This window comes from Lichenostomus cassidix, chromosome 4 (assembly GCF_008360975.1).
Source record: "Lichenostomus cassidix isolate B80296 chromosome 4, HeHo_3.0, whole genome shotgun sequence".
Lineage (NCBI taxonomy): Eukaryota > Metazoa > Chordata > Aves > Passeriformes > Meliphagidae > Lichenostomus > Lichenostomus cassidix.
Genome location: NC_139484.1, coordinates 11,190,053 through 11,218,041, shown reverse-complemented (window position 1 = coordinate 11,218,041; position 27,989 = coordinate 11,190,053). Strand labels below are relative to the sequence as shown.

Here is a 27,989-nt window from a genome sequence, read left to right as displayed (position 1 = left end):
CAACAGTATTAGGGTTTTTTGTTGTTTTTATAAAATTTTTCAAGGTATCACAAAATTACACACACTAAAAGCTTAATCTGCACATTTTCCAATGAAAAATTGAAATATCTTAAATTTATTACTTGTATATACAATTTTAATCCAAATTTATATTCGCATCATTTTCATGGGTAGCAAAAGGCATGGATCAAACACGGGATTGAGATGTGTCACTTGAGAATATTTATAGGATATAAACTTAAAATCTTGGTATGTGTTCATTTAAATTTATTTAGAACAGGCCACTGACAAAAGGCTGGATTTTGTGCTGAAATGATATAAACTGTGGGGAAGGTCACTGCTACCATCCACTCTTCTCAATGCAAACATCCATCATTTGTTTCAGTGAGATTCACAAGACAATGACTGAAAAATTAATAGATTCATTATAACCTCTGAGAGCTGATAGTTTAAAACTCCATCCATGGCTGTGCAGTCAGTTTAAGGCATCTGTGCTAGACATCACTTTTTGACCTTTAAAGTTAACTGAAGTAATTCTGCAGTTAACTAACAAAAAGCTGGAGTTCCTCTCACCTATCCCAGAAGAGAAGTTATTCACTTGGTTCTTCTTAAGTCTTCAGAAACAAAGTAATGAAGTTAATAAGACATGACAGGTTATAAACATCCCCATCTTTCAGCTAAAAAAATGAATTTGTATTTGAGTAACTTACATTCAGTGAAATTGTCTTTAGACCTGTTTGAAATCACTTAGGCTTAGCGAGCACAATTTAAGCAGAACTTCATTCAGATATTGCAAAATAAAGCAAATAAAATTTACAAGGAATACTTTGTTTCCCTCCAAACTAATTATTACTTGAAATATGGAGAAAAAAAAATCAAAATTATGCCTCTCTTGCTAGAGTTCATAATCATAGGAGAATTCAAATGAAGATACCTCTCAAGCCCAGAATAATCTGAATAGTTGGCTGTCTTAACAACCTGCACAAACTGTAGATACTGAATGTTAATTTAAGACACTATAAAATGAAAAGCTCAATTTTCCCCTGTAGTTTTCTGTTGCTTGAGTTAATGAAGAACCAGTACTGAAGGAAGTATCTGCAAAACTATACCAGTCATGTCCACTCAAACTCCATACTTAATAAAATACTAACTATGGAGACCCTGAAAAAAATAAAAACTTTAATACAATCCAGAAATGCAGTTTCATATGCAGCCGCATGTTCTTGAGTATGCTTTTGCAGAAAAACATACTTTTTGATAGCTAGCTTTGAAAGCAAACCAATCACATAGATCCTTCCTTTCCATTTAATATTCTACATATAATGTAATCTTTTTCTGCTTTGGTAAAATACAAATAATGGGGAAATATGGGTAAGGAAAGCACAGTAAATAACATGGGTATATCATACCTTTTTTAAGAAATCTGAGCTGAAATGTAAGGCATCCCTCGAAGTATTTTTTGCATATGCAAGGAATGCAGTTCTTTGTAAACAAAAGCTTGAGGAAAGCAATACTGAAGCCAAAGAATCTCCCCTAGGATCCTTCCAATGATCCCATAACCAAGAGCAACTCTCCTAGGGCAAGTGTTTTGGAACTAAATCCCGTGAAAAAGAGAATCCCATCCTTTGTCTTCCCATGCATATTTAATCACGTAGTAGAGACTGCCTCGCCTTGAAGATCTCCAGATTAGGAGAGTGATGTCAAAGTTGATTCTTGAGGGCAAGAGCTCATCCAAAAGTCTATTTTTCTGGTACATCACTTTCTATAGATTTTGTGGCAGCATTGCTACGGCTTGCAGAGGCTTGCAGAGTATTCCCACAGGAAACACTTCCCAGCGCCCGGGACTGACACGCAGCAGAGGGTTTGGTGGTGGAAAGTGTTTTGGAAGAGTTACACTGATGTCTGCGATGACCTGAATCCTCACCTGGTCTCCTCCTGCCACACTCTTCACCAATAGGAGGCTGAAAAGAAACGTGGGCAACCTGTTACGTGTTTTGCCATAAAGCCAGGTATTTTTGCCTTTCCACGACTTGTAGGACTGAAAGGATTAGGCCCTTAGGATTTATCAAGCTGCCTTCTCTTGAAATCAAATATTGCTCTCAGATTATCTTGCAGTGAAAATATCAGTACACCAAGTATTATTTAAAACAGTCATTGAAACTTACATCCACCCTGAAGTCCTCCAGTCTCTTAAATTTACTCAGGTATTCTTGCAGTTTGGGGTCAACAGCTGGAGTCTTGTGCTGAGAATATTTTAGGTAAGCCCAAAATTTTTCCAGTCCATACAGCTGACCTAGTAACAGAAAAAAGATAATTTTACCATTTTACAAAGGTCAAATTTAATTAAAAACTTAATTATTCACTGGTAACTATATTTTTAAGAGAACTGAAGATAAACAAAATACATTAATATAAGCTGTTCTTGGTTCATTAACAAGTCAGTGCTAAGGAATTAGAATTATCTTCAACTAATGTTACCACAGTGTGAGTAGTGACAGGCCTATGATAATTACCAGCTTCATAGTCCCTCTTTGTTTCTTGTTGGAAATCCTCGAATATTTCTTTCCTGAATTTCTTTTCTAGGCCATAGCTGTAAAATCTGAACAAGCATTCCAAGCCGTACCTGGAATAGAACAGAGAGGTATGAAAATCCATCACAAGGTGGGGGAACTGGGTGAAAGGAAGGGAATTCTATCCAAGAGCTGTGACAATTTTCTTTGTGATCATTTTTCTGGTATTTTTGTAAGGCAAGAGCCAGTTTGGACAAGTTGAATGAGGCTGAGAATGTCTTCACCTACGGAAGAACAACCTTAGGAGTGTTAGCACAGAACTGACTTGCCATGGTCAGCAAGCTGGAGGATTTTGTAGAATTCAGAACTGATTACAGGTCAGGAAATGCTGCACATTTAGCTGCTCATCTGCAAAGCACAAATACATACTGTTTTTTGCTATTAAAATAACTTACACACACTCTATTTTAAAGTTTTACAAAAAGGCAGTACTAAAAATGTTCACTGAAGATATGTGTGAACTTCACAGTCATTAAAAGGAATGGTAAGGCCTCAAGAAACAATACCTGTAGTGTTCCTTTGCATCCTCTAGAGCAAGCTGTTTAAATTCTTCATACATTTTCTTGTTGAAGTGATCTCTCAGAAAAAAGGACCAGAAACGAAAAAGTGTATTCATTTCTTGGGACTGGCCGATTCCCAACCGTTTCCTCTCTGGAAGAAAAAAAAAAAGTGAAGAACAAAACCACTATTTAAATTTTTCACCGGCATATTTTATGTGCCTTGCCTTTAGTAAACAACACACCAGATCTTCTGGCAACATCAGTTCAAATCTGAGGGCGATTTTTTTGTCAGGGAATGTAAAGTTAAATGGAAAGGAGAGTTCCTAAAACAGAAGTGTCAAATAAATTTTGCTTGCCTTTACGAAGAAAAATTAAGGATGAGGAACCATCAAGAAAACTGGTATAAGACAACACCTGGAAACTTCTATGTAAAATTTTAGGGAGTGCATGGAGCAGCTTACCCGTTAAACACCTTCGGCGGTACTTGTGGTACACCTGCTGAGTAAAGCCATTTTCCTTTAACAGTTCGTGAGATGGATGCTGGAATTTGGGAAGAGAATTTGGAGTACAGCCATAACCTGCTAGTGGAGCTCCTTCTGAAGGTGAGGCATTGGAACTGCTGGAGAAAAAACCCAACATATTTCTGATCTATAAACAGAGCTTTTCTGCAGAATTGGTTTTCACCCACCCTGGCCTATGAAAGAGCTATAGTGGTGACTGCTGCAGTGCATCTGGGTTTGGGTGCACCTCAAGAAAATCAGATTTCGTGCTAATATGTCAAAAACAGAGGCAGTTTTGGACAGTAATTATTAAACATTATTACTGTCATGCCTGATTTTTAAATGACCACTGAAGTGCCTCAAGTACTGCTGCTATATCATGGATTAAAACACGTTGCAAACACTGGTCTGCCGAGATTGTTTCCAAACAGCCTTGTATTCCATGTTTTTGTCTTTCTTGATCCTTCTTTTCTTGCTTCCATGATATTTATAAATTGCCTTTTAAAGCCTGTTTCTCCATAAGTAGTGAGAACTACCTGCAAATAAATTTTGAATAAAACCAACATTTACCTCACAGAAGAAGTTCTTGGCCTGTGGTCTCTGGAATCCATCACCCAACCAACATGGCATTCTAAGGGAGGATTTGTACTGTGGCGTGTTTTTCTTTTTCTTGGAGTCTAAGAAAATAAATGAAGGATTTATTTCCCTAATTTGACTTCACTCATTCTCTCTCTCTTAAAATAGAGATCTAAAAATTTTATAATGTTATCTAACAAATTATAAAGTCACAAGACCACAGGACATAACCTGAAGATTAGTCTTATGTAACTAACCAAAAATCTTAAATACTACACTTCTTTTAGGAAGGACTTTCAAGAAGACTCGAAAAACATTTAATAGAAATTTTAAAAATTAATATGGTAAATATTTTGGAGATTAACAACAGGAGAACAAGCATTTACTTTTTTTGCCTTTTAATTCTTGTTAAACTGTATGCACAAACATGAGTTTTATAGGCTTTTCCTGTTGGATTTTTAATATGTTTTTCCACTTACCTTTACATCAAAGGATCGTGCCTCTTTAACAACAGGGTAGAACCTGGGTGTTTTGTTTGGATCCTGTAGCCTTGGGGTGCGAGGTGTTCGTGGGATGAAGCCAGGGTGGAAACGGGGGGAATCTGGGACTGCTGTTGGCAGCGACCGAGCCATTCCTGCTGTTGGAGGTACTTCAGTACTTAGGAAATTGGAAGTCAGTTCCTCTGCTAAATATGGAGGCAGGAAGGAGAAAGTGAGGTGGTTTTATTGAGCTTCTATAGAGATGCTATTAGCAGGTAACCCAGCAAATGTTAATAGTGCTACTGTATGAGAAATACCTCAAGAGATAAGATTTGGATGTTGTGACTGCTCAGCAATGTTATGGTATAAGTAGTAAATTCTTCTAATCTCATTTCCTTCCATCCCCGTATCCCATAAAAATGCTGGCTTCTATAAAATGTTTCACAGTTTAACTTTACAGATTGTAAATTCCAAGTTACGCAAACAAAAAGCACCTGGTGCTGGTGGATAATGACAACAAAACAGAACAAGTGCCAGCTTCTTGTCATTCAACTGAAACCATGCTACCCATGAACAATTGGTAATTTCAAAAATTAGCAAAGAAAAAGCCCCTCAGCTTGCTGACTGAACCAAAATTAAAATATTACACAGGCAGAAGGAGTCAAAACACTTGCAAGAGTTGTTCATTATTACAGAGATTCTGAAAGAAAAATACTTTTATACTTACCTTTCTGTAACCCTGGAGGTCCTGGAGGAACTTCTTGGGTTGGGTCAGCAGTTTCTGGTGCAAGACTAACAAATTCATCCTTACTAACGAGGTTTAGCTTCTTAAAGTTCTCAATCTCTTGCTGAATTAGAGAAAGCAAATTGTAAATGCAAAGCAGGGTAATAGATACCATCCTGAGAAATAGATGCATTTCATGAATAAGCCAGAACTGACACACAAGTACCCTCATATCTGTCTCAGGTGAGACATGTGCATGTTGTGAGTGAAAGATCTTGTCAAATCATTGTCAAGATGGAAACAGCAACAAAAATGAAAATATTCTCTCTTGCAGCTTGCTAATTCTCACTGCCCTCTTCATGTCTGCTGGTTTTCTTGGTCCATTCTAATCCATATTCTAAATTCTACCTTTATTTTTGCTTATTCTCAGCATTCACTTCCATCTTTGTCAGCTTGCCTTTGTATGGACATACTCTATTTGCCCATGAAGCTACTTCCCCTCTTTGTGCACGGATAAAGCCCCTTTCCCTCACCACTAAATGTTTAGGTAACTTCATTCTAACTATTGTTCTAACAAACTACAAAGCAAACAGAACCTGAATATAAAACTACTTGAAAATTACTGTATTCCTTTCCTCTCATTATCTCATCTCAGACATGTGCCCCCTTCCCCTCTGGACAGGGGCGTACAGAACAAGAAAACACTGGAAAACTTGAACCTTCTCCAAAATGTTAAAAAAAAAAAAAATTCATTCAGTGTTTTTGGTCAAATCTGTGGCATGAAAAACTTGGGTTTGCTTTCAACTGTAAAGGTAATTCAGCAGACCTGCAAATTACTGATACTTTTCTGTAGCATTTTACAACTACATAGCAGATGGCTGAAATTAATTTGGGAAGTGCTTGTACAGGCATGGTTTCCAGGACAAAAATTAAAGAGAATTACCTTCATCATGGTATCATTTTCACTCTGATCCAGCCACAAATCCTGTTCATAGTAGTACAAGCCATCGTTAATGACTTTAGCAAGTTCGGATGTAATTTTTGCATGGCACACACGGTTGCCAGCACGGTCTCCACAAGGATGTTTTTTCACATACGGTGGTGTCTGTGTTACAATCAAAATCTTGTTTACATCCTGATCATCAATTTCATAATCAGAATCACTATCTGACCAATCTGTAAATTTATTCTTCTGACACTGATTTTGTTCCATTTCTTCATCAAACAAAAATTCAAGTTCTTCCTGTTCTTGTTCTTCTGGAGGTGGAGGTGGCTGGTTTTGATCTGGTGTTTGATCAGGTACAGGAGCAGTTTCCTAAGATGGAAAAGGTTTTATATTTGAATTGGATAATGATTTTCCAAATGGTATTGCATTATCAGGCATCACATATGTTAAGATGCATAAAACCTTGGTTTACAGTGTAACCTCAAAGTTGCTTTTGCATTTGTTTATTTAAACATAACTTAAAAGGTTTTTGATTTTACCTTTAGCTTGACAGTGGATGCACGATGCCTCTTCTTCACTTCTATCCAAGGTTCAGAGTCCAAATCAGGCAAACTTGTAGACAGTCCTTTAGACATCGTCTGAAAATTAGTTGTTTCAGCATTTTCCTTTGGACTCAGCGGGCTTCCCACTCTTGGAGAACTTGGTGCAGACTCTAGAAGTAGAAAACAGAAGTTCAATTCCTGTTGTGGACTGTTTTGGTTTTCTTTTGCTTGTTTTTCAGTTGTTTCACTGGTCTTTCTTTTAACCACAGCTACCATTTTTCTCTCTGGATAAATATAATGCTGATCAAGGAATTTTTCATTTTTAAGAGACAGCTTTTCACAGGTCAGGCAACATTTCAGAATAAAATGAATTCTAAGAACTTATTTCCATGGAAAGTTTCTTCATAGTCTGTGAGGTATAAAGTGTTGTTCAGAAAAAAAAGAGCAGCATCATTAGGATCATGTTTTCTCCACATAATTCTCTAGCTCTATGGATGGATGCATAACTCCATCTTCATTCTTCCAGTTTAATTTCAGCCAACATTTCAGTAAAAGATTTACTTGCCAAGGGTTGTCAGCAAACAAAGCCATCTCCCTATTAATAATGTGAATGAGTTTCCCATACAGAACAAGGATGCACCAAATAAAGAGTGAACTTCCAGCTGCCACAAAAATGAAGCAGATTTTAGGACTTGTTTAAGATTACTATTACTAATTCCACAGGACTGTAGTCCACCATTCTATATTCTGGGGAATGGTCACAACCATAACACACAAGAGACATTTTTATCTACTTCCCATCAGCCATGTGACTTGGCAAGTGGAAGGTTGGCAGGCATAGCAGCTGAATAAACCATTAGCAAATGTACAACTTCTATTATGAAATCAGTATCAGGAGGCAAATTTCCTAAGCTAGACAGATAGCACCAAACTTATGTTTCTGTAAAATAAATCCTTTACCAGTATGTGAGCCAAAAGTTTGGCCTGGTATGAATTCTGGACAATTGATGAGCTGAGAAAAGTCAGTTGGAGGCAGGTTGCACGGAGGAGGACCTGGAATTGGCCACTTTTCTGGATCAACCCTTTTTCTTAGCTTCTGATCCACAGTTTCAACTTCTGTGCTGTCCTTTAGGGCCTGTGTGACAAACATGATAACATCAAAAACTATCCAAAAAAAAGAAAAAAACCACACCAGCTTGGCCACTTACAGCCTCTTTATAGAATCCTTGTTATTATGAACACCAATTTTTCTTAACTTCGTAGCACTGACTTTAAATGGCAGCACAGAATTACCAAGCAACTTTTCAAATACATCCTTCTGAATGATTTTACCTCCAAAATGAGTGCAGCATTTGTAGTCAGAGCTTGCATCCGACGGAAACTGGCGATCAGTGACACAGGCAGAAATCCTTGTTGGTCCATCTTTCTCCTCAAAAAGAAGTCTCTCTCCAAATTTTCTGTGCTGAAATAATACTCACTGCAGGACGAAACATACAAACCCAAGCTTATTCTACCGTTAAGGGAAATCCTAAAGTAGTAACCTAGATTCCTTGTTAAAGTTTTCCATTAAAACTCAGAGTGTACTCTGACATCAACAAAATCATTCTTCAACAGCTGTATTACTACAGAAGACTCACAGAGCAGTACGCATGCTCAACAGGTTAAGGCAGACATGACTCAGGACAGCACAAAGGGGTAAAAATGAAAGCCATGTTACATTTGCACAACCAAAAACTACACTGCAGTTTTGTTCAGCCCACCCCCTCCCTCGTTACTTACATGGACAGAAGGGAACAACACTGTCTTGGCCTCCACACAAATGAAGGACAAGCACTGCTTACAGTCAGGGCTTAAGTTATGTCCCACACAGCAGTATCAGTTCATCCTGAACTGCATCTTTTATTGTGCCAGTTTCCACTGCAATAGAACATTTAGTATCCTATCTGAGTGTGGAGGTACAGATACATACTCTGAATCATCGAGCATGCTTGTGGGAAGATGAGAAAGCAAAACCAGTAATGCTGTATTCATCATGAAACTGTACCAAAAAGGCACTACAGTTCATGGAGAAAGGGAGTCTTAAAGAATAGATTATGTTTAATGGATAAAGAAGGACAAGGACGTTTCAGGAATCTGGAAATACCACAAAGATGAGGGACAAACAGCAGAAAGACAAATCTTCAACAATGAAGCTGCTCTAGGAAATAATCTGGGTGTCAAGATGTTTTATACTTAGTGAAGACAAAATGTAAGGGATTAAAATCGTGATCTGTCACACAGAGCAAGGGAATGAGAAAACATCCTATGAAAAAGAATGGACCCACTTCCCCCAAATTTAATCACGACGACTAAAATCTAGGCCTTTCATAGAGCTTACACATCATACCATGATTTTGCACATTACATCCACGGAATACTAACTCCTCATCACATTCAGAAAAACGCAGGTAGAGAAAGACTTAATGGAAAGCGGTTAAAAATCAATGACAAAAATAGAGGAAGTGCAAAAAGAAAACAACAGAGTATTAAAATGCTGCACATGCAAATGTCAATAAAGATCATTCTGGTTTCAACAAAGTATAAAACACTGAGTATCTCCACTGAAGTTGGGATCAAGGGCAAAGTCACCAAGAGGAGGGTGCTCTCCTGCCATCATTGGCCCAAGCAGTACCTTGATACCATTTTTTTCTCTTAATTTCTTGTAGCTGAAGAAATTTGAAGCAAAAGCTGGCTCTATGAGACACACGGAATGACACTGAGAATATTCTGAGTTGGAAGGGACCCACAAGGATCCTCAAGTCCAACTCCCAAGTGAATGGCCCACACAGGGACTGCACCTGCGACCTTGGCAGTATCAGCACTGCGCTCTGACCGACACTAAGCTCCGAGACAGAATGAATTTAAAGTCTCAGTGCTGGACAAGACAGGACAAATGGAAACACTGCTATTAAGTCAAAGCAAGCAGAATGGAGAACAAGGCTTTTGGAGAATTAAGCTCTTATTCAGAGCCAAGTATGATCAGTGAAGCAACAGGGCACAAAGACAAAGTTTCTTTCAAGAATATCCTCTTTACTGTTCTGAGCTGCTACATTCCTTTCCCCTCCCAACCTACAAGATAAGCAAACACAAATGCCATACACCAACATTTGACTAATGTTACCTTTACAGTCATACAGTAAAGGTAAAATCTTGTAATGATTCACCTAGTTAAAAAATCCACAAGCAGAAATGGACAATGACTGAACTTGACTCAAACTGCCTCACTTGATGTCCATCACTCTAGAAAAAGGAATGTGAAAGACCATTAATGATAAATGAAGACAATGCACAAGTTTGCTCCAAGTAGAGGGACAAACTTAAACACACACACCCTCCAGCTTTTCCACTTCTTCCTTTTCCTCCAAGTCCCTTTGCTTATTCTTGAATTAACAGATGAACCTTTATTTATTTATTTTCTAAAGCAAGAGGATTTTTAAGTAGAGTTCTACTGCATTTTGCAAAATGAGGAGCTGCTAAGCAGTGACATTTTTCAGGCTGGCAACTTCAGCCTGCAATTAAAATTATATAAGTTTTTTTGTATGCAATACAAATATTACTGTGTTGTACATCGAGCTGGTTCTTGGGACAAGCATAAACTGCTTGATAGCAGCATGTTTCTTCCTGTAATTACATATCAACTCAGTTGGACAGTGTCTAAGATTTTTCCTTATTAAGCAGGTAAACTTTTAAAATTTATTTATTCATTCACTAGTATTTAATCTCACTTTTTTAATATATTCTGATTTATCTTGGACTCCAATAGGAACTCTGAGACATAATAATTTTGTGTACCTTTATTCTGTACATACTTTTTTGGCTACCTTTCCTTCCTTAGTCACTTTAACATTTTATTGCTAAATTATGAGAGGCAGACAAAGCCACCCCCATTTAGAGGCTAATAATAGGTAACTGATGAATAAAGTCTATTTACCATAATTTTCAATGTGATAAAAGAAGGGACTAGATAAAAACCACCTTGTTTGTTTGGGGTTTTTTGTCAAGGGGGAATAAAACTAGTGAAGTTATGTTCTAAAACTGCTCAGGAATCTCCCTCTCATGGAAAGCAAACTCCATAACCAAATTGCCTTAGGAGTTCACATCAGGCAAGCAACCAATGGCTGTGGTTACCCAGCCATGCCAAGTCTTCTACCAACACTTGCCAACCTCTCGGTGCCAGAAGGAAATACAAAAATACCCAGAAGTCAGATGTGACCAATGCTGTAACTGACATTTTTCTCAGCAGAGGGGGACATCGTCATGTCCTACCTTAGGAGGTCTGGATTCTACACTGCATGCCCAGAAATCTGGCCAACAGTGGAGTGGCTGTGCTCCTCCCCCACTTGTCTGAGGACAGTGCAGGCCGATTATCCTGACATGGGGGTACATGTCCACTGTCAGGTCTCATAGGGGCCTGGCAGCAAGAGTAAAAAAAGACTGCAATAGAAGTTTTGAAGTTGATAGCCACATGTCAGATACTTTCTGCCCTTTAAAGAGGCTTTTCTCTTCCTTTTTGCGTCAACTGTAACAAAAGAAGCGAGAATAAAATAAGCAAGTTGCTGTACTGAACACGAGGGCAATCAAAAACCACCACAGAGGCATCGCAGAGAAATGCAAGCACTGAGGATGAAATATCTGCCAGTGGTGGAAACTGTCTCTTTAAAATGAACTAGTGGTTTCCAGGCCCTTTTTGACTTGTCTCCTGGTGATAATCAGTCTTCCAGATGGTTTCTCATTGCCTAATGATGTACATGAGAAAGTAAACATTTCAGATTATTGAAAAATCAAGTATCATTGCAAAACTACTCTCTCTCAGTTACATGTTTCAGGTGAAACACACTGAAAACATAAAACTAACAAGACTTCTCCAAGTGAAATTGAGAGCAAATAGGGGAAACGTCACCCAAGAAGAGCTTTATAGGCAAACAGACCAACAGTACTCAAAAGCACAAGCTCAGAGACATCCATATCTCAATTACATGACAACATAAAGAGGGCTGTGTACCATAAATAAAGCAGTTCTACGAGTTAGAGCCAGACTACAGCACAAGATGCAGAAACAGCTTCCTTAAAATTCCTCCCCATTACTCAAGTTTTTCCACTCAATCAGTGAATAAATTTGATCTGACACTAGTAATGGTCAGAGTTAACACAAAAAGTTAAATTGAAGTGCCTTAATCTCCAACTTGATATGGATAATAAGGATTCAACACTGTTTGAAGTAAGTCATTTTATCTTAACCAGATCTCTAAAAATATTTATACATTAAGCAATCCACTTACATTTGGTGTTTTATATATTCCTTGAGCAGTGCTTCATCCACAGAATACATCTGCACTCCTGTTGCATCACCATAGTAGTAAATCACACCAGGATTAAGCTCAGGCTGAAATACTTGGTCAATTCCTTCACCATACAGCTCTTGGTAACCAACTGAATAGTCAAAGTTCACTTCAACATCAAAGAGAAAATAAAAGAATAGCATTAGAAAATTAAAACAACAACATTATAAACATATTTTTAAATTTTTTTGCCAAGCATCCATTTCTTTGCATACCGTTGGGGTTTCCCCTGCCTCGTCCTCTTCCTCTGCTTCTCCCCCTTCCTCTGCCTCTGGAGAATCCTCGGACACTGCCACCCTCACTCCTCACACTGCACACTTCGTCATGGTCATCTCTCCTTTCTCTATCACGACGCCAATCTTGAGGAGAAAAAAAACCAAAATACTTGCAATCACAATGAAACATCGTGGTGCCAATAAGTCCCTCAAAACACAAGAATTCTCAGCTTGCTCCTGGGCAATCCACAGCTCAGCCATGCTGGCTGAAGCAGGTGGTCAGAGCTGAAGCTGCAAGAGAGGAACAGGAAGGTTTGCCAGCCCTGCCAGAGGGTGAGTCAACAGGAGTGGTCAATAGTAAGGAGGCAATCAATTGACTGCAGTCAATCCCAAATGCTTCTGAAGCAACTGGACACTCTGGTGCCAGCTCAGAGATCACAGAATCTGTGATCAGCTCAGGGCAGGAAGGAATGGCCCTGACAGTACAGTCTCCTCCTGTGCCTACTAGAGAGAGATGGGAATCACAGAACTCCAGAATGGCTTGGGTGGGAAGGAATCCTAACGACCATCTCATTCCAACTCCCCTGCCATGGACAGGGACACCTTCCACTGGACCACGTTGCTCAAAGCCCCACCCAGCCTGGCCTTGAACACTTCCAGGGATGGGGCATCCACAGCCTTTCTGGGCAACCTGTGCCCAGGCCTCACCACCCTCACAGTAATTCTTCTTTTCGTAATATCTAATCTAAACCTATTTGCCTTCATTTTAAAACTATTCCTCTTTGTCCTGTCATTCCATGCCCTTGTAAATAGTGTCTCTCCATCTTGCAGGCTCCCTTCAGGTACTGGAAAGCCACAGTTAGGTCACCCCAAAGCCTTTTCTTTTCTAGACTGAACAAACCCAATTCTCTCAGTCTTTCCTCACAGAAGATGTGCTCCATCGCTCTGATGAGCTTGGTGGTCTCCTCTAGACTCACTCCAAGTGCTGCATGTCCTTCCTGTGCTGGGACCCCAGAGCTAGATGCAGTGCTCCAAGTGGGGTCTCACCAGAGCAGGCCAGAGGGGCAGAAAACCCTGCCTGTTCTGCTGCCCTTGGTGCTTTGGGTGAGCCTCGGACACATTTGGCTCTCTGGGCTGTGAGTGCACGTTGCTGGGTCATGTTCAGCCTCTCCTCCACCAGCACACTCAAGTCCCTCTGGGCAGGGCTGCTCTCCACCTGTTCCTCCCCAGCCTGGATTGACACTGGAGGTTGCTGTGACCCAAGCGCAGCACCAGCACGTGGACTTGTTAAACCTCATGAAATTCCCATGGGCCACTTCTCAAGCTTGTCCAGGTAGCTCTGGGTGGCATCCTGTCCTTCAGGCATGTCAACTGCACCACTCAGCTTGGTGTCATCTGCAAATGTGCTGACAGTGACCCCTTTGCCCAGCTCTTGATGATGGGATTCCCACAGCAGTAGCTCTCTGGATTCTTCCTTTTGTTCCTGGGAGCAGCTGCCAACCACTCCCCTGACTCTGCCCATTGAACAGCAACTGTCCAAACCAGACCCCAGGCACCTTAGCTTCACTCACCACAAAACTTAGGGACAGGTGTAACTCTCACTTCACCCATGAGAGGAATTGTGTGAGAGAGGGTTTCATTTTCTCTTTTTCTAACACTGCAGGAGACGTCTATGTTCAGTCACCTTTGCTGAAGTTTCTCTGGGTTGTAATTGGATAGTCTTTCAGGTGCCAGGGGGATCATTTTATCACAGGAATGCCTGGGGATACAGCCCCTACTTGACCAAATTGAGAGTTGCTAAATTTAACAAAGGACTGACTAAAGATATGGTCCTTTGTATTAAAAACCTCAGTTTAGCAACTATTTTTAGGGAACCCTATAACCTCACATGTAACCTCCTACACTCCAGTCCTGTCAAGTAAGACCAAATTTACACAGAATATAATCTGTATGTGTGTGTCTCACTGGAGATTTGGACCTTAGCACTTGTCACCCTGAACCTCAGAGATCCCAAATGCATAGGTATTCCTTGAACTATTTTTCCAGATCAGTTTAAATTTTGCATCCTAAGACTGCCTATGGCTCAGACTCAGGCAGAAGTCCTATATATAACACCCTCATGAGCGAGTTTGTATTTAGCATGAAATGAGGTTTTTTATTTAAACACAAATGTTCCTGAAAAGAGCAACAGATGTTTTATGTTCTCTCACACTCAGACTGGTTTTGAATCACTCAAATCTTGAGGGAGAGTTCATGCTACAAATTTTCACCCATTTGACCTAAGAAAAAACTGCTGAAGGAAGTGATAACTGGTAAAAATCCTCCCCCTGCCCATATCAATCCTTCATGCATCCAAATCAATCTCTTACATGTTCCTAAAATGACTTCATAAATTCCGTGTCAGTAGCATCCAGTACCTTTTATAATGAGCAAACATTCAAACTGTTAATGTATACTGCAATTTTAAAACTTAAACCAAAGCCTTACACTCAGCCTAAGATTTCTGCCACCTAGCCAGCTGTGTTCACAGCACCTGAAGACCAGAAGCTGCACCAGCTGTGGTGCAGGTACAGCTTTTTTGCACAGCCATGCTGAGAAACAGGTCGGGGAACTAAGGGAATCTGTCCAGCTCAAAGGAAAAAACATCAGTAGAACTGCCAAAGCAGAGTTCAAAGTGTAGCTCCACAAGCAACTGCTCTGGTAGCGACAAGCTGGGGGAACAGCAACCGAGCAGGACAGAGCAGACGCCTTCTGAAGCTATTTCCAAACTTCCTGCGTTGTAAAATTGTGGGACAGAAATTGTGTAGGGAGCCACGAAGAGGAAAATATATGCTGCTGATTACTGGCAAATATAAACACCAGCTCTACCTGTCGTAGGTAAAACCTAAGTTTCAACATGAACTGCCAGCTCACGTGATATTTCACTTTATTTGCCACCAACAGCAAGACCCAGAGACTGAAAACTACTTACGTCTTGCCTCATTCCTTCTGTTGTTATGAGGAATTAACTTGTTTGTTTCCAGGACAAATCGGGAGCTCGTTCGAGAGCCTGGTCTGTCTTGACTATCTGACCTCACATCGTCCAAGTGAAGTGGCACCCATTTCTGCTTGTTACCTTGAAAAGTTAATATATTACTCTTAATTATACTAATACTTGAGATTTCAGCTCCTGAAAAGATTCTGTAGAAGTCTTCTTGCAAAACTAGCAACAGTTAATTTCAAATTTTAAAAAGCAGGAAAAGCTTAATATTGAAATTTTAAGATATTACAAATTACTAAATAATAAATGCAGTAGACAAGAATTTCTCAAGTGGAAAGGTAACCTTATCTAAGCTTCAAATATAAGAAATAAAGGCAAATTTTTTTATTTAATGGCTTTTTAGATGCTCCATGACCTAAAATTTATTGCTATGTGAGTGTTAAATATAGACAGTAAATTCACTGCTATATAATTTCCCAACTTGTACATGAAACTTAGAGGTAAAAAAATAACATATAAAATTAACCACCACAATAAAGATTTCAATCACAAACCATACAAATTTTTCTGAGAGTTTTTTTCTGTGGTATTGTGTTTTCAAGTCAAGATATTCAGAGTAAGCTCATTCACATGCATCAAAAATTACTAGCAAAGCTTTATTTTGTTGTAGACTGGCCTAAAATACCCACTAACGATTTACTTAACTATAATATTGATTGGTATTGTGGGTTTTTTGTAGCTAAGAAATACAAGCAAATACATAAAACGTGTTACCTACACTGGGGAGAAAAAGAAAAACATGTTGTACCTGTGGAATGCTTCGCTTTAGATTTCCACTTAGACTGAAAAAATTAAAAGTGGTAGAGGTTTTGTTTTTAATATGTATATATATATATATAGAGGAAGTTTAATAAATCTAAATAGCAAAGGTCTTTAGAATCTGGAAAAACACCAGCAGGGAAGCAAGACCAAAAAGCAGCTGATGGCAGCAAGATCTTGAAACTCTTCCTGCTGTTTCTCCTGCCTCTTGCAATCTCCTGACTAAATGAGATACAAGTTTGCTTCCCATTTTTAATGCAACAGATTGGCTCAAAAAGAAGCAAATAACCTGGTTTAGTTTTCAAATGATCACTTCAGTGTGTAAGCTAACAGTAGAACATGAAAGTTGAAGAGTTAGTGTACATGCAGTAACATATATACACACACACACACGAAGTTAAATTAACACAGTGCTACCTATTGAGGGAAATAAAGGTATGAGAGACAGTTATGGCTTGTACAGCCATGATAAAATCTGCCAGAAATTGTCAGAGCTCCAAGGACGAGCTGCTTTTCCCCCAGAATTCCTGCTTGACCAAACAGCATGCTCCAAACCCTGAGAGAGGAAGCCTGGTTGAAGCTTCCATGCAGACAGCAATATATTCTGTATCCACCCAGCAAACACAGATCATGAGAAGTTGTATTGAATCACCCAACTGGAATCAATGCAGCTGTATCAACAGTGACTTACTGCATTATACACAGTGCTGAAACTCACCTTTTTTCCTTTGGTTATTAGTTTGAGCTTCATCTTCACTAGTGTTATCTGCTGGACCATCTGGCTTTGCCTCTGGATTGTCCTTGATTCCATTATTGCTTTTTTGATCAGATTTCTCCTCCTTTTCTTTTCTATTTGTTGGCTTCTTACTGTGACTCACAGTCTTATACTGTAAGAGACACAGGTAATTATTTCTGGCAGTACAGCTGCTGATAGCAGGAGGTGCACATTTCCTTTAGCTATTAAAATTCCTTTTTTATTACCTGTTCTCAACCTCTTCAGAGGGGTGAACTTTAAGAATTATCTTGTTTTGTAAAGTCTCTAACTAGCTTTATTTTCTGCTAACTTGGCACAAGTATAAAATTAATTTTTAGATCAAGAAACTTTATGGTTTTTAACAGAAGACATAAAATGGCAGTATGCACAACAATCATCAATCAATCCCTCAGACATGAAAATTTATTTTCTAGGAAAGAAAGAAATATTCTCACTAGTATCTACCATTCAGACTGATTACCTTTAAAAAGCTGGGCTCACAGAATACTGTGAGGGAGGGGATTCTGCTCTGGTGAGACCCCACCTCCAGTGCTGCATCCAGCTCTGGGGTCCCCAGCATAAAAACATGGACCTGCTGGAGTTGAGTCCAGAGGAGGCCAAGGATGATGAGAGAGCTGAAGCTCCTCTCGAGTGAAGACAAGCTGGGAGCTGGGATTGCTCAGCCTGCAGTAATAGAAGGCTTCAGGAAGACCCTATCATGGCCTTTCAATGCATAAAGGGGGGTTATGAAATGGGGACAGACTTTTTAGCAAGGCCTGTAGCAACAGGATAATGGGGAATGGTTTGAAAGTAAAAGAGTTTCAGGCAAGGTATAGGAAGAAATTTGTCACGATGACAGCGGTGATACAGCAGCACAGAGAGAGGTGGTGGATGTCCCATGCTGGGAAACATTCAAGGTCATGTCTGATTCTGAACCTCTGAGCCACTTGAACAAGTGGAAGATGTCCCTTCCACTTGGGTTGGGGGGCTGGACTAGAAGACCTTTAAAGATCCCTTCCAACCCAAATCATTCAATGTTCAGATATAATATTTACCTGCAAAATGGGAAGTTTCGCAGACATTTCTGCTAAAGAGAAAGAATTTTCCTACATTGTGGGTACAGCTTTGAACCTGATGGAGTACATACAGTGGATACTGCAGTACTGTGCTATAATTAATTTGAACACAAAGCCTTCCCCTAGACAAATAAACTCAGTTTAAATACAAACTGAATGTTATTTTGTTTTATGAACTCTACACGGATTTGGACACTTTCAATTATAAAATGGAAGTTGTTGAACCCAAATGTTCTGGTTTCCCTGACCAAGAAAACAGCAAAAGCACCACAGGGATGCTGCTGCAGAGCTACAGCAGAGTGAAATGGCACCTCACCACTTGCAATAATCTGTGCTCTCTTCATGTTTTAAATAGCATCAAAGAGGTCTAAAATGCATTATGCACTCATCACTTGAGACAGAGAGAGAGGAAGATAATTTGACAGAATAGATATTAACTTAAAACCCAGAAGGGGAAAAATTTATCAGAGGAACAGGATAACTAGGAATAACTAAATTGTGTTAAGACAATGGGCACAAAGCACTCTGAGCCACAAGAGAGGGCAGCACGTTCACAACTCCAAAGGCCTTCTTACCTGTGCACACACAGATGAAAACAGCAGAAAAGGTAAATGAAACTTTTTAAACAGCAGAGTAAAAAAATGCAGTACATTTTCATGTACATGTCCGTGGCACACCACTAACAAATTCCAGTACCAGTGCAGACAGTTGAGCACACACCTGAGTACACTGAGTTTTTGACAGCACTTCCTCTGAAACCCTACAGCACCCAAAGCACATTCTGGAGGGAGCAGTATTAAATAGATAAGCCAACACGGCTTAAAAAAAAATAATAATACTGAGGATAACAAAGGATACTCACTTCATTGTTTGCTATTTCACTTGGTGTCGGCCAGTTTGCGATATCGCCCAAATCATCAGCCTGCAAAGGTGACAAACAGTTTATATTCCTTCCTTGATTTAGCTCTTTTTAACACAGGGAATATGTCAGTCATGACTCAGCCAGACTATCCCCTGGAGCAGAACTGTTAGAAGAAGCAATTTAAAAAAAGAAACAAGAAATACAACAGAAAACAAACACACAACTTTTGAAAGAGGTCTTATGACTTCTGAGCACACATCAAACAACTGTCAGATTAAATGCTGTCTTACATATAGGTGATCGAAAGGTATCTACTGCTCAAGGCTTTTAGTTTTTGGAAGACCTTGACAGGTATTAACCAACCTAAAAAGGGGTGGCTGTACAAAATTTTAGACACTTAATGTTTCAATAAAAGGACTCAGTGTCTCTTGTTGTTTATGCACATAAAGGACATACATCACATAAAATGCAAAAAGGATTTCCAAAACAAATCCAGCAACACTTCTGCTCAAGTGATGCTGTTTCTTTGCAGCCCCTTCACATTTTTATGTCATCCCACTAATTTTTTAAACAAAAACTCCTTTCTTTATCCCTCTTGCATACAGCAATTTAGCATCCCTTCTAATTTTAAACTTCCCTTCCTTTTTTATTTGCCTTTGTGTTCAAAATTATCTATGACCAAAGTATAACGTAACATTTCTGGCTGGAACTTCAAAATACCTTCTTTTTACTAGAGCAGTATCAGCTATTTATTATATTATTTATAATATTTTTTTATTCACAGGCAAATACAAACCTTGCTGCTTTTTCTTGTCCTGGGTTTTCCTGCTTTTATGACTTTAGTGGAATTTTGTAGTTCTGAAAAGGAAGAAAAACATTTTCAGGTGAAGAATTAAGCCACTTTCTCCAAATGAGAAAGGAATGTGTATGGTAACAAGTCTGTCATGCTCTATCATACTACACCAAAAGTGGGTGTAGGGCTTGATATTGAAGTCAAGAAACTTTTTTTTAGTGAATAAAGTCACTAATAGCACGTGATATTGAAAAACTCATTCACAATAAGTGCAAATACTCCTGCAAACCAGGTGTACAAGATACTGCCTAACACTGTATTTAAGCATTTTCTCAGCTAAGAAGGTCAAGACTATGTCAAAATGCTTGTATTTCAACCTAACAAGTAGCAAAGAAAATGAGCCCCTGATACCAGAAGTTCTCCTAGTAGAAGTCCAACTTATGAGACAGAATTTATGAAATCTGTAATTACGCAAGCAATAAAAGAAAAACCCATAGAAACAATTACATATTCCCAAATTCCTAGTAATTTCCTATTATAATACTCAAATGCCAAATAGAGTTTAGCCATATAGCTCAAAATCAAGGCAAAGCCAAAAAAAAAAAAAAAAAGGAAAAAAAAGGAAATTGAGAAGATGAAAAGAGAAAATTACTATAAAACTGTATTAAGACTGATAAACTTTAATGCCCAAATTCCACAACGGATATGTTTATGGTAAACACGGCATTTGCAATGAAGCTGACACATACATTTTCAGAACCATCCTAAGTGAAAGCCTAAACATTGTAACAAATGATGATCTGATCTCCTGAGCAAGAGGAAACCATCCCTTAATGTCTTGTGTTAAGCCCTGGTTCTCCCAGCACATATTTTCCCATACAGATGGGAGTCACAACCATTCCTTGAAACTTCTTATTCAGTATTTTATTGCAAGACAAACTTGAAACACTGAACGTGTCTGAAATCACAAGAGGATTATTTTATATGGGGATAACATCACCTCCTCTGCCCTTATCTCTTTCACATCCAGTGACTAATCTTCCTTATCAGGGCTCCACACTGGGAACCCCACCCTTGTGCCCCAGTGACTCTGGAAAGCCTCTCTGGCTGCTTCCTGGAATACACAGTGAACGTTAGAAGCATAAACTAATGCTTACCCCACATTCCACTCTGAATTTTAATATAATTTATAGTCACGGAAATTATGAATTTCATGAACATGCTATATACAACTTGGACGTCTCAGCAGACATGAATTCAGTGAATCCTGATCACCATTTACTGGCAGGTTTTTGCCTCTCCTACAGATCTACTTTTTAAAACAAAGACAAAACACACACCTCAATTAAGTTCAGAGTGAGAGCTTTAAGAAACACACAGTGACCATGTAACCCTAATTTTCGCTTGCCATTCAACAGTAAACTAATTGCCCCTTTTACAAAACAAGACAAACGACTGCAGAGGTGGAGCAGCAAACAAATTTGTAATTTTCTCCAAGAGAGCTGCCAATTACCCATGCAGGTAAACTGAGCGGCCACAGCGTGGCTGTAAACACACATCTCTGTCCAATTACCTGACTGAAGCCCTTTTTCCATCTCGCAGCACTTTTACTTAAATTGCTGCTGAAGGACTGTTCTGCCTGAACTTCTACTCTCTGTGTCACCAGGGCGTAGCGAGGGACTCCAAAGTATAGGACTTGGTGTTGCTGCTCTATCTTAGTCATGGGATATTATTCCAGGCGGCAGGAGAGGCCATCTGAATCGAGCAGAATGAGACCCAACTTGTTTTAAGGAATCTCTCTTATCTGAATGGAGTAATCCAAGACTCTGAAGATGCATTTGCAAGCTAAACAAAAGGAAAAATATTAGGCAACACAGCGCCTGGTTGATGATGCCCTTTCGGAACTCAAAAGGCTTGAGATCTCATGTCACACTGTGCTTCCCTAGCTGACACCACCTCCAAAAAGGTTCTGGTCCTCCCAGAAGAGCCATGCTCAAAACCAAATTTAAAAGGTCCTTCCTAGCTGTATTTCTGGGGCTTATCACATGGGAGCTGTGAAGCACGAAAGGGAAGATAAAGGAGAAGGAAAAACAAAAAGGAGGGTGGCAGAGTAAAAGAACATAGCATCAGATCACTGAAAGGTTTTACCCAGGTCACACCTGTTCTGTTGTCATGAACAAGCCACTGTTCAGGCAAAACATGTGTTCCAAAAAAAGCTCCATGTTTAACATCACTCTGGGGTTTGGTTTTAACATCCCATAACAGTGTGGGGGACCCCGAAATGGCATGTTTAGTACACTGTTTCAGCAGAACTCAACAAGCCCTTCCAAATAAACCACTTCACTCGTTAATTCCAACCCAACTGCATTAAAATGGTTTATTCTGTCATATGCCACAAGGAAACTATTCAGTGGTCATCTTCAATGATTTTCCTTGCCGGGCATCAGACGGGAAATGGAGTGATAGGTCGGAAGAATGAAAGGTGAATTTTGGGACCACCAAAACTGCAGCAATTCTCTGGGACAACAGCAGCAGAGAAGTAAAAACAGTCTGGGTGGCTGAGGAGCAAAGTTTGTATGTAAGATGTGTCAGCAAACGATCCCTGATCACAAGACAAACTACACTTACAGTAACAGGACTTCAGAATGGATGGTTTGAAGCTCTGCAAATAAACAGTCAGCAAGTAATTTTTTTCTGATAGAAAGGGAGGGATGATACTGCCAATTTCTTCTGAAAGCAAAATCTATTAATATAGGTGGAAGACATTCTAGTTTTGATACATACACTGTTTATGCTGTGAGGCTTTCTAGACAATTTTCAGGTTTTATTTTTACTTGGACTGCACGTGTGTTCCCTTTTGTGAGAGAAAAACATCATATAAATACCAGAGGTGCTTCAGGGAGCAGATAAAATCACCCAGCAAGACAGCTCTTCAAAACTCAATTGGAGCCTGTTTGTTCAACTAGTACAATATTTTCCTTTCAGTGCTCAGTTTGAAACTTGACAATATATTCCGTTTTTAAACAAGGTAAGCTATGCTTAAATCTATTGTTTTAAAAGGTGAAGTACTGCAAATGTAACAAAATAATCCCTTGGAGAATATCATTAATTTAAATCCAGAGCATGAATTTAGAGCAGAGATTCTGCAAAACAATGAAAAAAATCCTAATTATGATCCTAACATTCTGTCCTACAATAATTCTAGAATTTTGTCACAAAAACTACATTAGATTGACCTTCTCCACGCCATTTGAACAATTAACCAAGGCAGCGAGTTACAACACCTGCACCCCTCCACCTATTAACGTTCAAAACCAGTCAGTATTTCAATACAACAAACAATGGGGGGGGGAAATCCACAATACATTATTGATTTACACTATTTATTTTCCTTATATTTCATTTCTCAACTCATTTTTTTCTTAGCTTCTTCATAAAAACTGCAGCCTGGGACTCAACTGCAACCAAAGCTTTCAGTTAAATGTAGCATGTGCTGTAGCACAGAGAGCTGGGTTTCAGTCTCAGAACAGGACTCCAGTTTAGAAACAAAAACCCCTTACAAAAACCCACCACGCAACATTACACATGCTGTTATGTACAACTAAAATACAGGCAGCAGCTTTGTAAGGATAATGTTTTTAATCCCTTTAAGGTTGAAGAAATTGTCAATGCTGTAACCTCTGATAACGCTCTGAATAATTTTTAGAAGCTGCTATTAAAGCACTCTGTGAATTCTAAGAACTAATGAGAACACCTACCTTAATAACACCCCAAAAAACCTGAAAATCAGATCATTTATGAATTTACTAATCTAAGGTTTGCAATTCCTAGCAACTCAGTGTATCTTTACTAAACTGTACTTTTACAATCTGTTTCACTATCAGACCAAAGCAAATTAATTTATACAATAGCACTACAGTGAACTGGGTCTGCTATCAAAATATCAAGCAGATAAAATGTATTCTTTGATGCCCAGAAATAAACACAATGAGCACAAAATAAAAGAATGAAGTGTGCACTTATTTTAATTGACTACATCATTCAAGCACACACTATTGGGCAAACCCACTTCAGCAGCACAAGTATTTTGTTTCATTGAATATTTTCAGGAATTTCATGAACAATTTTTGAATAATCCTCTAAAAAATCATTAGAGACCCACATCAGCTATACAAACCAGAGGAAGACTACAGCATCTGTCATTCAGATTCTCTTTCTGCAACCTTACAAAAAGGGCAGCGCTTAAGGTTTCATCAGACAGGTGGGATAACTTTTGAAATGAAATTATTTTAAAAACTACATCCTGGGTGAATTATTTATGTGGAGGATGAGTAACTCACAGTTTCCACCCAAAGAAGTGACGACTTACTGCAATATATTGGTTGGGCACTATGAGGGAAGGAGGCACATTACAGAAGCACCTTTCACCCCCTGACAGCCTGTATTAAAGCTCACTCCCTCTAAACACGATCACCAGGATTTGAATCGTGGAATCATTAAGGCTGGAAAAGACCTCCAAGATCATTGAGGGCAACCTTTGACCAAACACCACCCTGTCAACTAAACCGTGGCACTGAGTGATTTCTTGAACCCCTCCAGGGACTGACACTCCACACCTCCCTGGGCAAAGCTTAATCACTCTCTCAGAGAACAATTCTTCCTGAATTAGACAGAAGCCTATTGATTTCACTAGCAATTTTATACCTGATATGAGTCTTTCCCCACAAGCTAAAAGCAGATGAGGAGGTAAAGGCAGCTGTGTAATTCTAAAGTTATTCTACTTAAAAGCGAAGTTTAATGAAACACTTGGTCAGAAACACTGAACTGTGGTAACAAACACACCGTGAAAAGTTTGAATATTGTTTGCATTGGGTGTTTGGTTTACTGTAATGACTAAAACCTACTAAGGTATCTGAGACAAAAATATAGTAAGTTGTAGTAACAACGCTTGGACCGAATTCTTCTGCTAAAATTTTACATTTTCCTTGTAGTATCAGGTGACATGAACAGTAACAAGAGCCAGGTTTGCCTCTATCACAAACCAATCCCATGACAAATTGAAAGTCCGAAGATGACAGACTGGAGCCAATTTTCTCAAGTCTGTAACTATCACTGAACATACCATAGGTGCACGTCTCAGGAAACTTTTAACAAATTAAGCCAGGATCAACAAGTCTAACAGGATTCAGTCACTGCTTTGATGTGAGAGCCTTTTACATTTTATTATCCTCTTTACGGATAGTTCTACATTCCATCCCAGTAGTATTTCTGCTCATCCACTTATTATTTCACACGACTAATTTCCATACTACAACATTCATAAGGGCCTAGTGTGACAGATTTTGCTTTGCCAACATGCAATTAGCTCCTTCAAAATACATCCCTTGTTGCGGGTGGAGGCACATGGCAATTCCTTCCTTCAAACAGCCAGGAAGGATCAGCTGCTTTGCCTTTTACAAGGGGAAGAACGGTGGCTTCCTCACGGTGCTTTTGGTGTTGGCCAAATCAAAACACACACCCTGGTGTGTGTTCTTCACCAGCACCACTGCCAGCAACGCTGACTCCCTTATTTGCTCAGTTATACACCTGCCTACTGAAAATCATGTTCTAGTACAACTCTGCAGTTTAATTATTAATTCCATAAACTGTAAGCACAACTTTCTGCAGAAGAAAAACAATATAAAGTTCTCCAAAAATCATGAAATGAAGCAGATAATGTGCACAGTGTATGAATACACTGCTTCCTGCCCTCTCCTTCCTTCAACAACCATTTGTGTGCTTTATCTTTGCTGGAAAAGCAAACTTTACAGAGGTGAAGCACAAGGTGCTAAATCGACAGAAGCAGCTTTCCCACTGCTTTTGAAGTGCCACTGTTATTCTTACTGCCACAGCAGGGCAAACGAGTGGCAAGTCCCCTTTCATGCATGAAGCAGACCACAAGCTACTGCCCAGCAAGCCGGATTGTGGAAGCTTGGCATAAAGAGGTACTTAGGAGCGCGTCAGTACACATAAACAAAACAGTCCAGATAATAAAGATGGGTATATATGCTGCCAAAAGTTCTGCTCTTCAGCCAAATAGAGATTTTGTGGTCTGGAATGTGGTCTCCGTTTGTATGACCTGTATACTTGAAACCGTAAATTATATATTTCTCTTTGTCAACGCACATGTTTAACTCAAGGATAAAAGTGACTGTGACATCACAAAAAAGGTTTGTCAGGTGCCCTCAGGAGCCAGTGCTGAGATTAAAATTCTCGGGAAGCACTGGTTGAAGTATTTATTTTGAGGTCAGCAGTTTACTTGCAGCCAAGAACAATACTCCAAGAAGCTGCAAACTTCTAGGAACTCTTTGCTAGCCTAAGCATAAAACCTGGCAATTTCAAGTCAGGTCTTTGACGACCAGCCTTGTAAAACCATATGCCTGTTCTGTCAGCGTGGTGCCTACAAAGCAGCTTTATCTCACATGTAGTGATTTAAAGCCAGAAAATTATACCGTGGCTACTCTCGCTCCCATCTCTTCCCATGTAAACGCACTGAATCCCAGCAGCGAGCGAACTGCCTTCTTTTGTCAACGTTTAAAGCCTCCGCAATGCCATTCTGGAAACCAAACCCAAGTAACGGATCGTTCCGAAGGCCTTAAACACAATTAGGAAAAAAAAGAGCTGAGGCAAAGCGGTATTTCTCAAGGAGGCAAAACGAAACGAGCGGGTGAGCAGCCCTATCTGCGCGCACCAGGGGCCGGCCGGAGGTCACCGCCGGGCCGGGCTGGCCACTCGCAAGCCCCGGGACCTGCAGCCAGCCCGGCGCTCCCGGCCCTGGCCGTGTCCTCCGCCCCGTGCGCTCCCTCCTGTGCCCATGTATGTCAAACCCAGCGCGCCGCGCCGCGCTCGGGCCCGGCTCCGCGGCCGCCGACAAACACGCGCTTCTCGTTCCTAAAAAAAAAAAACCCAACCAAAAAAAACCCCACAAGACCAAAACCAAAACCACCCCCGTGCCACAAAGGCACCTCGCAGACGCACCTGGTTCCTGCGCTCCGAGCCGCCCGTCCGGCCCCGCGGGAGGGGAAGGGCTGTCCCGCCGGGCTCTGCGCCGCGTCCACGCGTTCTCCTTGGGCGCCGGGGCTTCCCTGCTCCGGCCGCCCTCCTCCGCCACCTCCTCCTCGCGGGGCGAGCCGGGCTCGGGCTGCCGGGGTACCTGGGCCGCCCCCCAGCCCCGCCGCTCCGACACCTGCGCCGCGGACATGCCCTGCCGTGCGCCCGCCGGAGGGGCCGCAGCCGGGGCGGCCGAGGCGAGGAGCCCGCGGCGGGGGAACGGGAACCCGCCTCCTCTCCTCGCCGCCCCGCCCCGGAGCCGCTGTCAGCGCCCCCCGGCCGGGCCGAGCGCCGCCGGCTCCTTGCTGCCCTGCGGCCGCTCGCTACCGCGGGAGAGCGACGCGCGGAGCGAGGGACAGGGACACCGACCGCGACCCGCCGGGGCCGCCGCCGCCTGCGGAGGGACGGGCGGCGCTCCGGGCGCGCTGCCTCGGCCGCCGCGGCCCCGCCCGCGCGGGGGAGGGACCCGGGGCTCTCCCGTGCGCCGTGACCTCACGCGGCCGGGAGGCTTTCCAGGGCCTTTCGGACATTTCGGTCCTGCAGGCCTCGCCCGCACCTGCGGCACGCCGGGAGGGTCTCACTGTGGTGAGCGGGAGGAGGAGCGCGTTTCGTTGGTGCGGAGGGGGCTTCCCGGGGCGCAGCCTCGAGAACGTGTTCAACAGGCGCCGGAGAACGCACTTGAGGTCCCAACAGCGAGGGAATACTGTATCATTTAAGCAGCCCAACAGACAGGTGCCTCTCTCATCGCACCATTTCTCCTCTGCCTTTCTACTTTCTGCCAAAAATCTGCCAGAAAATCATCTCACAGTAGCACATGTACCACGCTCACCGGTTACACGCACACTTCTGCCACTGCGTGATCCCACAAGCACTACGGTCACAGGATGAGGAAAGCCACCACAGCACGGCATTAATCACCCCTTCAGCTCTTTGCCAGCTCCAAGTGCTCCCACAATTCTCCCTGATTACACTTTTAGACACCTGTTCTTCTCCCATGTCTTTCATGCAGTCTCTCAGCCATGTTTCACTCCCTTTCTTACAAAAGCTCTTAACCCAACAAACTTCTCTAATGAACTAAGCAAATTCCCAAATTCTATAAAACTAGAGAAATATTTTTGAAGTAGTGTCACAAACAAGCAAATTTCCTGGGTTTTGCAGAAGTAAAATATGTTCTTTTTGGGGTAAT

General features: G+C 40.8%; 1 protein-coding gene across 2 annotated transcripts; it reads right to left on the bottom strand.

Annotated features, from left to right (window-relative positions):
- Positions 1-8: 8 nt before the first annotated feature.
- Positions 9-27,211, bottom strand: LARP1B (La ribonucleoprotein 1B). 2 transcript variants are annotated; one of them, XM_085057873.1, is made up of 19 exons: positions 26,732-27,211; positions 19,718-19,779; positions 18,922-18,981; positions 16,948-17,116; positions 15,402-15,545; positions 12,431-12,574; positions 12,156-12,324; positions 8,170-8,314; positions 7,798-7,972; positions 6,835-7,007; positions 6,293-6,664; positions 5,353-5,473; positions 4,626-4,831; positions 4,141-4,247; positions 3,532-3,689; positions 3,077-3,221; positions 2,514-2,623; positions 2,166-2,293; positions 9-1,961 (listed from the first exon to the last, which is right to left on the bottom strand). In XM_085057873.1, exons 1-19 carry the CDS (start codon positions 26,952-26,954, stop codon positions 1,740-1,742), a joined length of 3,033 nt encoding a protein of 1,010 aa, XP_084913999.1. In that variant the 5' UTR covers positions 26,955-27,211; the 3' UTR covers positions 9-1,739. The 2 variants fall into 2 exon arrangements, with proteins under 2 accessions (XP_084913999.1, XP_084914000.1); XM_085057874.1 differs by having other exon boundaries at positions 3,532-3,686.
- Positions 27,212-27,989: the final 778 nt, after the last annotated feature.